General features: G+C 33.5%; 4 protein-coding genes across 4 annotated transcripts in view; 2 read left to right on the top strand and 2 right to left on the bottom strand.

The window, feature by feature from the left end:
- LOC129802524 (semaphorin-2A) overlaps positions 1 to 15,952 on the bottom strand; it is a 610,443-nt gene that overhangs the window by 542,863 nt on the left and 51,628 nt on the right. The gene's annotated exons all lie outside the window — the stretch shown is intronic.
- Positions 1,774 to 2,538, top strand: LOC129802529 (protein G12-like). Its single transcript, XM_055848435.1, has one exon. The coding sequence runs from the start codon at positions 1,828 to 1,830 to the stop codon at positions 2,476 to 2,478; it is 651 nt and encodes a 216-aa protein (XP_055704410.1). The 5' UTR covers positions 1,774 to 1,827; the 3' UTR covers positions 2,479 to 2,538.
- On the top strand, positions 3,314 to 5,931 carry LOC129802527 (uncharacterized). The gene is made up of 2 exons (XM_055848433.1): positions 3,314 to 3,978; positions 5,747 to 5,931. The coding sequence occupies exons 1-2, from the start codon at positions 3,409 to 3,411 to the stop codon at positions 5,852 to 5,854; spliced, it is 678 nt and encodes a 225-aa protein (XP_055704408.1). The 5' UTR covers positions 3,314 to 3,408; the 3' UTR covers positions 5,855 to 5,931.
- Positions 5,868 to 10,598, bottom strand: LOC129802525 (uncharacterized). The gene is made up of 2 exons (XM_055848430.1): positions 10,002 to 10,598; positions 5,868 to 6,576 (listed from the first exon to the last, which is right to left on the bottom strand). The coding sequence occupies exons 1-2, from the start codon at positions 10,335 to 10,337 to the stop codon at positions 5,938 to 5,940; spliced, it is 975 nt and encodes a 324-aa protein (XP_055704405.1). The 5' UTR covers positions 10,338 to 10,598; the 3' UTR covers positions 5,868 to 5,937.

The raw sequence follows: 15,952 nt of genomic DNA, 5'->3' as shown, positions 1-15,952 counted from the left end.
CTTCAGAATATTTAGTCTGCATAATTTGGCAGAGAAGGATAAGGTAATGGAAATTTATACAAAGAACCTCTAATTGAAAATACTAAGCCCTCGGTGTAATACAATTTGGAATAAATATTTACTGCCAAATTTTACATGCTAATATTCTCTTAGTCTATTTGGGCCTAAGCGGTCTTCAGATTAGAGATTTAGTTCTAAGGAGTAAATAATTGTGTCGCTGACGGTTCACTTGAGTGTCGATATGTCAAACTCGTGCCGGTCTACACGGCAAGTAAGTTTACAAAATCGGTTTTTCCAGTAAAAAACTTTAATATTTCCCACTTGTAATGTCCTTAGAAAATTTAAAATATTTTAAATTTCTTACAGACAATACCAGTTGTAAATTTTAATGTACTGTTCTGGAAAAACCAATTTTGTAAACAGATCGGCACGATTTTAGCGAAGAATCGGCGGATTTAAGTGTCAGTTCGCTCTTATGAGTTATAGCGTTCTTTTAAACATATATTACACAAGTTTACAAGAACGCTATACTTCATAAGAGTGAACTGACACTTAAATCCGCCGATTCTTCGCTAAAATCGTGCAGATCTGCCGATTTTTGTGAATGTACATGGCACATTCAGCATGCCGATCTGTCGATTTCTGGCCAAATTGTGCCGACCTGTCGATTTTTTAGCAAAATAGTGTCAATCTGTCGATTTTTACCTCCACTCCAGATCGGCACAATTTCGCCGATTGCCACTCACGCGGTTCACTCTGAAAGCAACTTATTCAGCCCTTGTTTAGCCCAGTTCTCGAAGGTCTCAAAATCCTAAATGGTGAACAATTTCTTTGCTTTTCGAGAGCCTAATACGTCACTTATCTTTAATAATCCCATCCTAATTTAGGCATTTCCAAAAAATTGTGATTGATAAGAAATTAGAGCAGTTAAGTCATTTAGCTAAACCTTAGGTCTGAAGCCCGTATTACACTCCAAGTAAACTCAGCCTCTCGAGAATATTTGACCTCTAAAATTTGGCAGTTGGCACTGAAAGTTTATCCTAAACTATCATACACTGGTCATAAGATCAAGGATTAGAGGTCCTTTGGACAAATTCTTTCACCTTTATTCTTTAGTGCCAAATTTTACAAGTTTAGTTAAATATTCCTGTGAATTAGCCTGAGCCTATTTTATGTTTTAATTACATTCTAAAAATTATTACGTTAATAAGACAATAAAATACAATCTGCATTTTTAAAATATTTCAATCGTTTAGATAAAACATTTAGTGCTTTGCATCACCAAGAATTTCATTGTGTTTAAATTATGCAAAAAAAATAAATCAAATTCTTTTGCTATTTGTAATTGAAAATTTCAAGGAAATTAAGTATTAGTGACTTTATTAAATTGCTCTTTTTAATACACGAATGCGCTCTATGAGAAGTACTTTAAGTACAATTTCCCATACATTTAGGCGATAAATTCTACTCAGGTGAAATCACTGGAGAATTAACGATGGAAAGTCTGAACAAATGTGAGAAAAGCGCAAAGAGTCTTAATTGAAATTCTAGAATGAGTAAGTTGATTGATTGGAATTAATTAGGAATGAGAAAAAAATGTCACTGGCAATCGTTTTTCTTTCTCACCTGAGACTTTTATGCATTTCTCCTACCTCTCTATATATCGTCCGTCCGATGAGTGTCACTTAATGAAATGCGCTTTCCTGGTGAACTATACATATAAAAAGCTCTCACCAGGGAAATTGTGCTTTCAGTATTCTGGATATTCTAGCAGAGAAATCTAACTAATTGTTAAAAGTGGTGCAAAGTGAGAAAACAGGCGCGAAAATGAAGTTGAATTTGATTGTTTTGGCAGTTATTGTGGGAGCTGCTTGTGGAAGCCCAGTAAAGAGCTTTCGAGAGGATCTCGATGAGATTCTGGCTCTTTTGCCTGTAGAGAAAATGAGACAGATTGCTCAGGATTATTACCACTCAGATCCAGAGATTCAGGAGATTGTGGCATATCTGAAGGGGGATGAAGCCAAAAAGATCTTTGCAGAAATCACTGAGATGAAGGAAGTTAAGGAATTTATTAGCTTCTTGGGAAGTCAAGGATTGGACACTGACAGATTTACAAGCCTCGACAAACTGCTCCGTCTGCCCAGTTACTCACCAGATCCCGAGAAAGCTTCTATACCTCGAAGCGGAGGACTCAAGGGACTTCTTGCTGACATTAAGGCTTGTCTGCCTCAGGCTGAAATCCGGAATGCTCTTGTCCGAAAACTGACCAACAGCCCAAGTTTTGCTGCTATTTACAAGAAGATTCAGGACTTTGACTTCATCAAACTGGAAGAATATGCTAACCAATCGAAAGAGATCGCTAATCTTGTAGAACGCATCAAGAGCTACGGTATCGATGTTGAAAAAGTTGTGAAGCAGTTAGCTGCCCTCTTTGGATGGCACAAAAGCTCCGACGATGATTTCGACATAGACGAGTAAAAGTCCCCACGAGAGTGACTTTTGAAGCTTCTGTGTATCTTTTTAATTGGAGTGAAATAAATTGACACATTCGAGTAAATAAACAACCCATGAGTAAATAAACAAGTAAGAATGCTGACTAGACACTAACCTTCCACTTCAAATTTCTTCGTGTGATCTCTCAATCGAGAGCGAATGAGAAAGTCGATAACTTTTCACTGTCATTATCTCAATTGATCGGGAATGAAAACCATAAGAGAATCAATGGTGAATCACAGTACAAATATTATGATTTTCATATAAGGAAAATTCCACATGATACGCAATAGCAACTCTATACATCTTAAAGAGCGATACGATATCAATAAAAGGAGTTAATTGAAATTCTTAGAATTGAATTGTATTCTTAACTTTAATTAGAATTTTCAGCAAAAATATAAAGTACTGATGCAAGATATATAAATAATAAATAGAGATAAGTTAGGTTGCTTCAGACTTGGTAAAGGTACCCGGATGCCTGTGTAATCCGTACAATAGAACCTTCCTTATTTTTGCCTTCATCCAAACTCATATGTCAATTTTATTATTTTTTATCTGTTTTGTCTGTAAAATCGAGTGACAAAACTTCAATAACTATTTTTTTAATTAATTTAATTAATCAATCAATAATTTACTTTCCAACTGATGGAAAACCCCAACACGAAATCCGGTTCTTATCTTATTGTACAAGATACTTTCAAACAAATCTCAGAAAAGAAATTAAATATATCTCAAGTACCTTATCAGGATGTTTGGTGAGATAAGCAGATTTTGCAATTTTCAAAAGGTTCATATTTTCTAGATTGTCTTTTATCAGTCTGAAATTTGTCTATAAATTCAACGTTTTTCTATCATTGGAACAGTCATTGTGTTTGCTATCGCTCATACTGCTAATTATTAAAGTTTACGAAAATGAAACTTGTGGCAATCTTCCTAATTCTGCCTTTGGCTTTCTGTGAATCGAAAAACATTGAACCTATTGATTTGGCTCTGCCCCAGGCTCCTGCTCCCAGAGATCTGCATCAAGATCTACAGGATTTTGCTGATTTGATCCCGACGAATCAGGTTATTGGAATTGTTCTCAGTTACATCATAACAGACAGAGAGGTTCAGGAACTCTACGGATATGCTCGATCGGACGAATTTAAGAAACTCTACGAGAGAGCTATTACATCTGAAGCCGTTCACGATCTTGTATTACTATTGGAAAGTTACAATCTTCCTGTAATCCAAACAGTCAACCAAATTGCTTCCCTACTGTCGCTTCCTGAGTACGAACCACGAAATGAGGATGTTATCAATTATCTTGTGAAAAGACCACATCAAGGAGTTACTGGTTTGGTGGATGATATCCTACGTCTTCTGCCCCGTGAAGAGCTCATTGGACTTTATGTTGAAAAATTATTGAAGAGTCCCGAATTTAGAGAATTGCACAAAAATATTGCTTCACCGGTAACTGCAAGAGCAGCTGCTAAAGTCATTGTGAGTTAATTAAGATTAAATCAAATCATAAGTTTCCTAGTTTAAATTTGATCGTAACAGACTATTAAGTGCCTCTGTGGAAATAGTTAGTAGGGGAAAGTACTCTCCCTTCGAATGTTCATGCCTTCGAATAATGTGAACACTGAGAGAAATCCGAAAAAGTTAGATTAACTGTCCTGAAATGTTTATTTTACCCTGCAGCATTGATCCGAAATCGGTGTAAATATTAGGCTTTTTAGGTGTATTAGGGGTTAAAATTACGCTTTTTCGTGTTAATTTTACACTTAAAAAGGTGTAAAATTAACATTAAAAAATGTTGATATATTTTTACACCTAAAAAGTATTAAAGTTTTGAGCAAAAAAAGTTAATCGCACCCCCATTTTTTTCTCAGTTAATATATTTTATGTTTGCTCAGAGACTTACACATAATTATCACGTAATTATCAATAATTGATAATAAGCTAAGAAATATTAAATAGAAATGTGTAAGTCTCTTAGGAAAATTAAAAGAAAATTGATATTATTCGAAGGCATGAACGTTCGAAGGGGGAGTACTTTCCCCTAATGCTTCCGATATAATTTTTTATATCAGGAACATTTCTTTAAATCGAAATTAGAATTTATTTCTTTCCCATTTTTGCATAAGTTACATTTTACTCTTTCGCTCTGAAATTTGAATTGAAAATAATTGAATTTGTTATGGTGTTTAAAAGAGAAAGAACAGTGTAAAAGAATAGAATAGACATATTCAAAATGCTTGATAAAGAATTCTAATTTTGAATCCTAATTTTTTAGTGAAATTATGAATGATCTAGGCGCGTTACCTTCGGACGACTCATGCTTTGGACAACTAATTTTTTTCTATGTTCGTAATGGATTTTATCCATGGTTCTGATCAGGAAATTTAAGGCATTGGACTAGCTATTAAAATTTAATATCAGAATGGACCAAATTTATAAAAACCATAATGACAAAATGAGTTGTTCGAAGCTTAAACTTAAGTTGTCCGAAGGTATCGCGCCGCCCCTATTTCTCTAAATTAATTGAATTATTAATATTTTACTGGAACTTGAATTACAATTTTAGATTGAATTGTAAAATAAGTATTATCTAGGGGAAAGTGGCCAGGCTTTGCATGGTACCAAGCTTCATAATGACTAAATTTTTTAATATGTTTTTCAATAAATATGACTCATTGCACCCAAATTTTAAAAACTAGGGGAAAATGTCCTGTTTTTAAAATATATTGTGGAGTCACATTTATTCAGAAACACAGGAAAAATTAGTCATTATAAAGGTTAGGACTGTCCAAAGCATGGGCACTTTTCTCTACTTGAAGTTGAGTTCTATCGGGTTCTCTAAACGGCTAAATCTTTGTCTGCTTTAAAGTTTTAGCCAATCAATGATAATATTAAGATATTTATAACAAGGCTAATTTTTGATCATTCAGAAATTAATAGCGAATACCAATTATTTAAGGTTTTTACACTGAGAAAAAAAGAGGGTACGATTAACATTTTTTCCTCATAACTTTAACACGTTTTAGGTGTAAAAATATATCAACATTTTTTAATGCTAATTTTACACCTTATTAAGGGTAAAATTAACATGAAAAAGGGTCACTTAAACCCCTAATATACCTAAAAAGGGTAATATTTACACCGATTTTGGATTTAGGGTAAAATTAACATTTCGGGAATGTTATTTTAACTTTTCGGATTTCTCTCAGTGTAGTTCAGGATAAATGTATCTTTATTCACCTTTCAGGCAAATCAAGATGTCAGGAGGGCCTACATGGAACTACACAGACGCGGACTCAATCTATTCCTGATCAGCAAACAAGTTGTAGCCTATTTTCTAGGCATGTCAATGTAAGTAAAACACTAAATGGAGTACAATTTCAATGTATTTCATTGGAAAGAGTATTAAATAAAAAAGAAAGTTTGACAAAATAGTCTTTAGCCATAGGACAGAGTGTATCCCATTCCCTCCATTAAAGTGTTCTTGATTGCAGGCTGAAGCATTCGCTGAATGTACGATGTTAAGATCCCCTGCACCCCTTTGGAAAATAGATGCTCAACCTCTTTGAGAAAAGCATTTGCAATCTCTTCCGAAGTTTCCGTTTGTTGGATATGTTGCCACATTGCTTGCTGCTTGATCCTTCTCCTTCGTAGGTCATCGTAGAACGAAAACGTTCTACCATCCAAATTATTGTCCAACCGGTGTTCAAGATTGAGATCATGACCTCTACGTCGATTTCCATCTGGTCTAAATAATTGCATTTTTGAGTTTACACGGCGGAACTTTACATCAGTAGGGCCTTCACATCCATGTGCAAAGATAGACATAAATCCCGGTTCTGCGAAGTAAGAATCGGTTCTGACATTTACCGATCTTGATTCACTCTTCTCAAAGCTCTGATTGGGCAGCACTGAGGTCTGAAAGTCAATTCCAACGCGACGTAGACGCAGAATCATGTCACAATGACCACCTACCGGCCTCAGTGTTACTCGTCCGTATATAGTTAGATCAGGAAAAGCGAGCCTAGTATCCAGAGTTCGATTGTTCATATTCAGGTGACATTTCTCAACTCGCACCTGCAACCAACATCGATTGTTAAAAAAGATGTATATTGTAAGCACCAACACCTCCCACTCAACACTGTGATATGTTGATTTCTTACCATTGTGCTACAATCGTAAATTTTTATAACCGAATAAATTTACTTGAATTTTCTATTCTGAGAGTGTGATTAAAATTTATGCTCTATTATGTGCTTATTTGAGTGGAGAATTTACGATGAGTTGGAAGCTCTAATTTATTTATTAAAAGTTGGTAAACTGTGATTATTTTTTTTCATAAATTATTGAGTATAGTCAAATATCAAACAGAAATAGAATAATTAAAACTTTTCTATAAATTGATATTAACTTTTGTATTTAAACAATGCTTTTATTGAACATAAAACAACTGAAGAAGTATATTAATTGAATAAGTGAAACTTTTCTTGACTTTGCTTTAGCTTTTTGAAAATCAAGAACTTAAAAATTTCCTACAAGATAAATTAAAATATATTATCTGTCCGATATCGTTGAGAAATACAAAACTTTCAAATACACAAGCTTTTGCTTTGATCACATCTCATAAAATTAAACGTCATTTAGAATAATGATTTGAAAAATATAAATACTTAAAGTATTCCATTGCAGATGAAATGTATTTAAAATTATAAATATGATAGGGGAGGTGAGGGATGGTTCGCACGCTTTTTGGAAGTCAATATTCAAGATTTTTTTCTGGCTGAACGGTAAAATGGACAATCAATTGCGCTATACCACAAGAATCTATGGTCTTTTAACTTTCTATGCGTGCCTCATTCACTGCCGTAAAATCTGTTCTTTTTCTGGACAGGAAAATGAAAAAAGTATGATGATTTGTGCGAACCTTGCCTGTGGAGGCAAGATTCGCACGATGGGTTGTTAAGGTTCGTTATAGCATTTTTTCCTGGAATAGCTCTTGCTCACAATTAAAAATTATTTACCGATTATTAGATTGAAGTTCCACGAATCTACGGAAACCATTATTTCACTAAAAGAAGGTATCTAAAACAGTTTTCTTCTAATTTTTCTGAAGCACTGTTTTTCTTGCAAATTTATGTCGAAAACTTGACTGAAATGTGAAAATTTCAAATGTGACAACCCTAAAAATTTATAAGCTGTCTTTTCTTCATCTTCCTTTTCCTTTGTTTTCCTCTTTGAGGTTATTTTGTGATTTTGAGCTGCTGGAGTTACCTGATGAGTTGGCGAACCATAACACTTTCAGTGGTTGAACCAATACGCAGTGTAGTATTTAGGATTTTTTCGCGACTCGGAAAATAATTTTCCTCCGATGCAAAAAATATTACGCAAATATCAACCCAGATTAACCCTCCATCTATTGGTGTAAGTGATTATTTCTGAAAATCAATTTAACTTTGAGAAATCACACGAAATGTAAGCCATCAAAATTTCCCATTTTAGGCCATTTTTGCATTTGTGATTCTAGAACCTAGGAAATAAGGGCTAGGTTGCCTATTTTTGCAGTGAAGATGAAGTTTATGATTATCTATCTAATGCCTAAGAAATGAGGAACTAGCACTTTTCAAACAAAGAGAAAACTCGGATTGTTTGAAGGCTCACGCGATCGAAGCATCCCTCACTTCCCCTATAAAGTGTGTATTGTCTCAAAGAAATAATAACCATTAAACGCTTCTCACTTATATTTACTAAATACTCAAAAATATAGAACGTTGGCTAAAAGAAAACTATTAAGCGGGTTTTCAATATCAAAGATTAGCTTATTATTATTATCCGATTGCAACAAGCTTGGTTCATTTAATCCTTATTAATTTGAACCGATTCTAATTTAAAATTAACCGCTTAAAATTAATTAAATTTTGGGTTAGGTTTCACGTAATTCATTCAATATTTCAATACGAATGTGAATTGCTGAACATATTATATTAACAAAAATATTAGTAAAAGATTTTTGATAAGTAAGAGGTTTTTTATTTTTGATTTTGAAGATCTTAGTAAAAGAAAGCAAAAAGAATCTTAGTATAATGCCATAAGTAGGGTGGAATCACCAGTTCTCGCCAGTGCCCCACTTCTCGCCACTTACATTGAAATCGCTATTTTTCGCAATTTATGAAATAAATGAGTCGCAATTTTTTTGTATTGTTTCTGCTTCTACGCATAGAATCGAAAAATAATAATTATTCGTTTTGGATTCACGATTTTGATCACTTTTTAGAGCAATATTTTAAGCAAGTGCATCGAATCCAACATCTCTTACCAAATGTACTAAGTGTCGTCAAATTTTCATCAGGCCAAAAATACCTATTTGGGTAAATAATTTGTCTATTGAATATTTAATTGCACTTGTGGAATACATAAAATTTGTATTTAGTCAATTAATATTTCATTTTATATTATTTTTGTATAAAAATGAGGCATGGCGAGAAGTGGTAATATTCTGGAATTGATTTTACCACCTGTCGCCACATCTTTTCAATAGGCGACGCTAACTTCACTTCGTACATTCTCAGTTGTCAAATCTGCATTGTTTACTTTCTGCAAAAGCCCCATAATTTGATTTCTCAAATAAAAGTGAAGAAAAATCATTTAAAGAGAGTAATAATAAAGTGATCACAAGGAAAGAGAAATGGTGAATGTATTCTTTTCATAGCATTGCCTAAAATAACCGAGTGTGGTTCTTTTCAAGTGGGTGGCGAGAAGTGGTTACAAATTTTACAAAACTGGCGAAAAGTGGTAAAAAGTGGCGACGAAATGGTTATTTTTGCATTATTAATAAAAATCAGTTTTTTAAGTAGTCCAGCGTTATGTTCTAGGATTATTGTTTTCACGTATCTAGAGCCAATACATCTAAGTAACTTTGTGTCAAATTTGACTTATCTTGTAACAAGGATTCAAAAGTTATGATTAAATGAATTTAATTTTTTCCTAAACATGGCGATAGCCGGTTATTCCACCCTAGTTCAAATCGTTCTACATTCTACGCGCTTTATAAGTTGTACTGCTAACCAACTCCAAACAATTAATACTAACCCAACACATTGAGAAAGGAATAAAACCCTAAAAGTTAAGCATTCTGGTTTTTGAATTGCTTATCCTTTTTGATTTAAAAAAATATTTTAATAATATACTTTTATAAAGAAAATATTTAGATCTAAAAATCAGAAAACAAAATGTTATCTGAAATGTAGTTCTGATAAAAAGAAGATAGCATCGAAATAAAAAAAGGTTCGTATTAAATTTCACCACAATGAGAGAACTTTAAAATTTTTAATTATCGGACCTCTATCACAAAAAAGGCGAATCAGTCTTCAACGAATTAAGAAGTTAAGAAAAATCGAAATTTGACTTATCCTTATTAAAAACATTGGCACTAAATAAAACACTTAATTTTTTCAACTTGTCACAGATATGAATGGGTCAATCTAGAAATTTTTCACATAATTTACCCATTTAACATTCTTTGGGATCCTGAATTTAACATTGGACACATCAACACTGGTGGGCTGAAGGCTGTTTAGGGCATTGGAAAGTCTCCTGTCTGGATTCTGACGTTCACGAGAGTTAAACTGCAAGGGATACTGATAATTCAGCGGCTGCGTAATGGTGTAGGTGGACAGATCAATGAAGGATCGTGACTGGGATCTCGCCTGTGATTTGTACAACATCTCATCGAGAGCTTCCTCGAGACGAAGGTAGCATTTTGGCGGATGATTGGCAGGTGCTACCCGCACAATTGATAGTGTTAATGAGATGAACAAGAACACAACTTGCAGATTGATCATGTCTTTTGCTTCATCTCACTTTGCATTTTTCTTCGACACCGGCGAAAAAAGCGCAATTCTTTGCCACTTGATGACACTGCAGCGACCACGAATGAACTGATGAGTGAAATACCTTTCTATTTCATTCAGGGCACAAGAGATTCCATCACCGTATAATGACTTGGGTGTCTTTTTCTCTCTCATAGTCTTTTGGCTTGTTCAAACGCGATTGTTCCTTCTTGTGAAAATTCCCCTGAACACCAATTCCGCTGTAAAATCTAGCGATAAGTCCGTTATAGCTTGTGGAAATTGAGATTCTATGATTAGAAATCTAGTTGATACACAAATAAAATCAAGCGGCATACATATCCCACACTTGCAATCGCAGAATCCGGCAAATAATTTAAGTATATACGAGTTTGAAATATCAATAACGATTCAATATAAAATCGAACAGGGGTGGCAAAGCATCCCAGGCTTTGCGAAATGCTAGAACTACTTTCATATCATTTACCATTAACCGGGTCTCACCGGATTTATAAAACACTCAAAAGATCCCACAAAATAGTTTAACGAGTAATAAAATCTAATTTCATACAAAAATTACTTATCGGTTCATAATCGGTTTAATACTAGTTTGAAACAGATTTGAACAGATTTATAAATCACTCCACATATTTTCCAAAATACCTTTGGCACAATATAATTGAATTTCGCATAAAAATTTATTATCGATTATAAATCGGTTCATTACGGATTCATAACCAATTGAAATCGGTTCATACTTGTCAGGAATTCCAAGACCTCTCCACGAAGTCCAAATATGACACCATTCGGTTGAGAAATACGCTCTCTATGATCTTTTTAACATTTGACCTTGAAAAATCCTTTAACAATGATTCAACGGTATTGTAGTATTAGAACGAATATCCACATATCTAGTCTCTAAACTTATCCAAAAATAGAAATATCTCACGTTTTCGATTAATCTCAAGAAACGGGTTTAGCGGTAAAGGGCAGGGTGGGAGGAAAATCATATCAATGGTCCCAGGGTCGACTTATGGGGAAGGGTCCTCCGAATGTTCTTGTTTCTCTATCTCTCTATGAATTTTAACCCTTTAACGACGAGACAGTTTTCGCTGACAGAAAATCAGCAATAAAAATGAAACTGATAAACAAAAATCAGTAAAAAGTCTTACATCTGATCTTAGGAAAACTAACAAAGTCTGATTCGGTGTATTTTTTGCCTCTATGAACAATAGGGACAAAAATAGCCAAAAAAATTTAAGTAATTTTTCTGACAATACCAATGACTGATAATTTTCACTCTAATGAAAAATATTATGTTTGAGTATTGTAGTTTCCTTTTCCAAAACGGTTTTGCTTCAAAAAATTGGAAGTATAAAAAATAATTAAAATCAATTTTCATTATGAGAATTAAAAAGTTCGTCACTTTTGAGCTTAAAAATTTACTATATAGCAAATAACTGGAGACTTGCAAAAAATGTCTTAAATCCCTTCAACCTTCTACTTTCCAATTATGTACAAACATAAGGAAAAAAAATTACTTTAGGTAGTCAAGAAAAATTATTTTCTTTATGGGACACTGGTGTTCAAATCGTCCTTAAATGGTTCAATTTTACATGGCATGAGAATAAAACTTTTTTTTCTAAAAAACAAAACTTTAAATATTGACGTAGAGTTGTTTTCTGGGAGTCTTTCAGTATTTTTTTTAATTTTCAATATTTTGTTTAAAATAATTTTAATGATATTCTTGTACTAAGCAAGTCTAAATTTTCTGCAGAGGAACTTGAGGAGCTCATCCGGTACCAATTGAAACTACTAACTACTTCAAACAGAGCGAGTGCTCTAGTACTTGATCCTTTGAATGCCCATGTCCAGTCCTTAATTAAGCATTTAATAAAAATATTTTTTATATCTTTAATACAAACTATACTTGATTAAGGACTTTTACGAGGCTTTAATTAAGTGCTTAATGTTAAGGTTAATTTTGTTTTTTGTTTCTTTTTATTATTTTTTAGGTATAGTTAGATGTCTCTCAAATACTTAAAATAAGGTGATTGAGTTAAGAACTTACTACAGTACAGTGCATAATGCATTTGGTGGATTGAAAAATAAAGCAAAATTATTTATTTATTTTTTCCGATGTACCAGGTTTTTATAGCCATTTTGTACATTATTATGTTTATAATTTTTTACTCGGTTTATGATAAATACGTCCATTTAGACGCTTCAATCATTTGCACCGGATAGGACGGGACTCGAACTTACAACTGTGATAGTCGAGTCGGGAGTCGTACTACCGAAGAGCCGAATGCTCTTACCTATTGCATCACGAAGCCCCCGTAAAACGAAATGACGTACCGAAAGTTTTCGTACAATCACCATATCTACAACATTCTTCTCAGCGAATCTGAGCTCGATCGAAAGTAACTTAACCGCAAATGTACATTAGCTGTGATTATAAAAGAAATCACAACTAAATCAGCATTGTGGGAACAATTACCCAAAGAGGTGGAAGATAGTGTATATGTGCAAAAACGTGAGTTCCATTTCAGTGGCCACCCACTGTCAACTTGTCTTGCATTTTTTTTCTTCATCCTATACTAATGCTTCTGAGTGCACCATTGAAATCTCCCAAGATGTGAGAACTGAGGAGATTGTTCCACGGTCAACGGAGTCTCTTTCTTCACTTGAGCCACTTTCATCACACTACAGAGACACCAGAGAAAATTCAAGAAGTTTCTCCCATGGGTGGGAGAACAATGGAAATTACTGCAGAGAAATTAGAGACCGAATCTGGGGATTTTGGAGCCCAACACAAAAGATCACATGCACTATACTCCCACATGACTCTGAAACACCTTCGCTTCCTCTGTAAAACTTTTTTTTCCCTCTTTCACAAATTTATTATAACTCTCGATGACATTTTGCAATTTTTTTTTGCATAGTGCTATGCACAAAAGCGTTAAGTCACAATGGCAAACCAACAAAACCCTCTTATACCTATGTAGAAATGTAGAACAATCTTTTCAAAGTATGACAATTTTAGTAAGACTTTATAATTTTAACTGATGTACAATAATTCTCTTTGGAAATTAATGCAATGCAAAACTTTCTTTTTTTTTCAGTAATAAAAATAATATGAGAATGTCTCAATTTAATGTGTACCATATGATCTGTCGTGAATTTGAAAACAAGCGGAAATCAAAAGTAAAAGCCAATTGCAATCTCTTTGCATTTAAACTTAGATAACATCCAGTAATTGTAGGTTGTCACAGTAACAGCGCTTTCACTCTTTCGGCAAATCTTTCTCTCCAAGACTTACTCATTAGATCAGCTTGAAGAGCAGTTGGAGAAACAAGTACTTCCTTTATTATTTTGTTCAAGAATTCAGGTCGAATTTTATGATTAAATTTTAAATGGATTTAATTAAATTGATTGAACTATTTGGTTTGTGCGCATAAATATGTTATCTTCATGTTAACAAAAACTATACAATACATCTATTGATTGATTAGTTCATAAAATAAACATAATTCACTTATCAGTAAATTAAAGAAAAGGGAAAGTGAGGCAGTTTCATGTAACTGCATTTCTTTTCAATACTTATTTTTCAAACGTAGGTATATGAATCATATTCAAAATGAGCTCAAAACATGTACGAAAACGGGTAACAAAGCGTCCCATGCTTTGGGGAAAGCTCTACCTCGTAACATACATAATTTACCGTTCACTGGTTCTTTACCGATTTGAATCTATTCACAAAATCACTCAAAAGATTCCAAAAGAGGTTAAGATTCAAAGAATAAATTTTCGGATAAAAATTAGTTATCGATTTATAACTGATTGGAAACGGTAGGGGAGACTGGTGCAAAACTTGTCAAAACGCATATTTGATTCTTTCACGAGCTCTGAGAAAATTTAAACGTTTTATAATGATCATATTCTTATAGGAAATTTACTGCTCTTACAACATTGCAGAAGACTATTTTCCTCTATCTCGAAAGAAATGTGATTTTCGAGTAAAAGTCGATTTTGTGGAGATTCTCAAAATTGCTGGGGCAAAGGACATTGGGCAAAGCGGTCCAACCTTTCGCCACGAACGAGACCTATGCCATCGAATAGGTATTGGCAAAGGTAACAACTTTGCCAATACCGGGACCAATCCCAAAAATATGTAAGAAAAGTACCAGAGCATACAACATATGTATTAATGATTTTTTTTGCAAAACTCCTTTTATACAATAACGGTTAATCGTATATTGTTCGTTTCTGAGAATAATTTGTAAAGAAGGACTCAAAGAAAATTTTCCTGGAACAAACCCTATCATTATCTCTTCATTATCCCTGCAATTTTCCAGATCTTCCTTATAAATCTTTTGCTATCCTTCAAACGTATAAAAAAGGATTTGTATCTAGGGAAATGTCTCTTATTCAGTAATATTCTTCTTGAAAAAAATTGAAACTTCTAAAGATCACAGAGTCCTAAAAGATACCGTTATTTAAATACTTTGAGTAATAAATTCAGAAAAAAAATGTTTTGATTAATTATATACTAAGAACCTTTTGTTAAAATTCTTTAGTAACGATACCCTAAGAACCCTACGAACTTCAGCAATCTTAGCCCTTTTTTTAAGGAGAATATTTCACTAAAGATGACAAAAGGACGCAATCGAGGAAATACGTTTAACGTTATTAAATAATATTCGAGCATATTTGGGGAAAATCTTGATACAAAAAAGATAGGGATACGGTTTCTTTTGGGAAAATGTTCCTTGAGTTCAGTTCTCTTTCAGAAAACGTTCTTTAGCGCCAACAACTTATGATATGTCGTTATTTAAAAAAAAAGAAAGTTTCATAAAAATAGTTCTACCAATTTCTTAAAATATCTCAAACAGTTGACGTGATGGATCATAAGTTTCTTCGGGTGATATGTTCAAGATACACCAAGGGCTCCGAAAATACCTGTTATTTGCCATTAAACGAAAAAGTTTTCGTTTTGTTGCCCTGTAATGTGCGATTACTTTAAAATATGGCAAGTTTGTATGGGAGCTACCAGATAGAGCAGTCAGAGGATAAATCTGAAAATATTTATTTGAAGCCTAAGTATCGACTTTGACCCGAATTTCATTAAGATCAGTTAAGCCGTTTTCGTGTAATAAATTGTCAAAGTTGTGAATTTTTCAAAGGATATTGTTAATTTCCCAAGGACTGACAGTCCTTTTTGACTTTGGTCTCGGTAAATTTTAAGTCATATACCAATACCTACAAAATGGGCCTAGTTCCATCTCTGGCGAAGGGTTGGACCAGCTCATAGACATATTTTTATAGGAAATTCATTCCTCCACAACTTTGTTGAAGACAATTTTTGTCTATCTTAACGAGAAATGTGCTTAAATTGAGCTAATCAGTATTGATATTTTCTGTAAGCCAAATAGTCCAAAAATAGGGCTCAAAATTTCATTATTTTTTATTTTACATAATCCTTCCTTGAATCCCTTGAAACTTTTTAAGTTTAAGAAGGTTCATGAAGGTTATCTATAATAAAAATTTCAAGCCTCAATCTCTTTTATTTTAGAAAAAAGTGAATATTAAAATTTTTGTTTTGACAA

The sequence above is a fragment of the Phlebotomus papatasi genome, chromosome 2 (assembly GCF_024763615.1).
Source record: "Phlebotomus papatasi isolate M1 chromosome 2, Ppap_2.1, whole genome shotgun sequence".
In the NCBI taxonomy this organism is placed as follows: domain Eukaryota; kingdom Metazoa; phylum Arthropoda; class Insecta; order Diptera; family Psychodidae; genus Phlebotomus; species Phlebotomus papatasi.
This window is presented reverse-complemented; position numbering and strand designations above follow the sequence as displayed.

Bases quoted from the DNA above. Each gene is read 5' to 3' on its own strand.
- LOC129802525 (XM_055848430.1), bottom strand. From the start codon at position 10,337: ATGATCAATCTGCAAGTTGTGTTCTTGTTCATCTCATTAACACTATCA. The intron at 6,577-10,001 runs GTAAATTATGTG...TGTTGGTTGCAG, and splicing joins TCCCAAAGAATGTTAAATGG to GTGCGAGTTGAGAAATGTCA.
- LOC129802527 (XM_055848433.1), top strand. From the start codon at position 3,409: ATGAAACTTGTGGCAATCTTCCTAATTCTGCCTTTGGCTTTCTGTGAA. The intron at 3,979-5,746 runs GTGAGTTAATTA...TTCACCTTTCAG, and splicing joins GAGCAGCTGCTAAAGTCATT to GCAAATCAAGATGTCAGGAG.
- LOC129802529 (XM_055848435.1), top strand. From the start codon at position 1,828: ATGAAGTTGAATTTGATTGTTTTGGCAGTTATTGTGGGAGCTGCTTGT.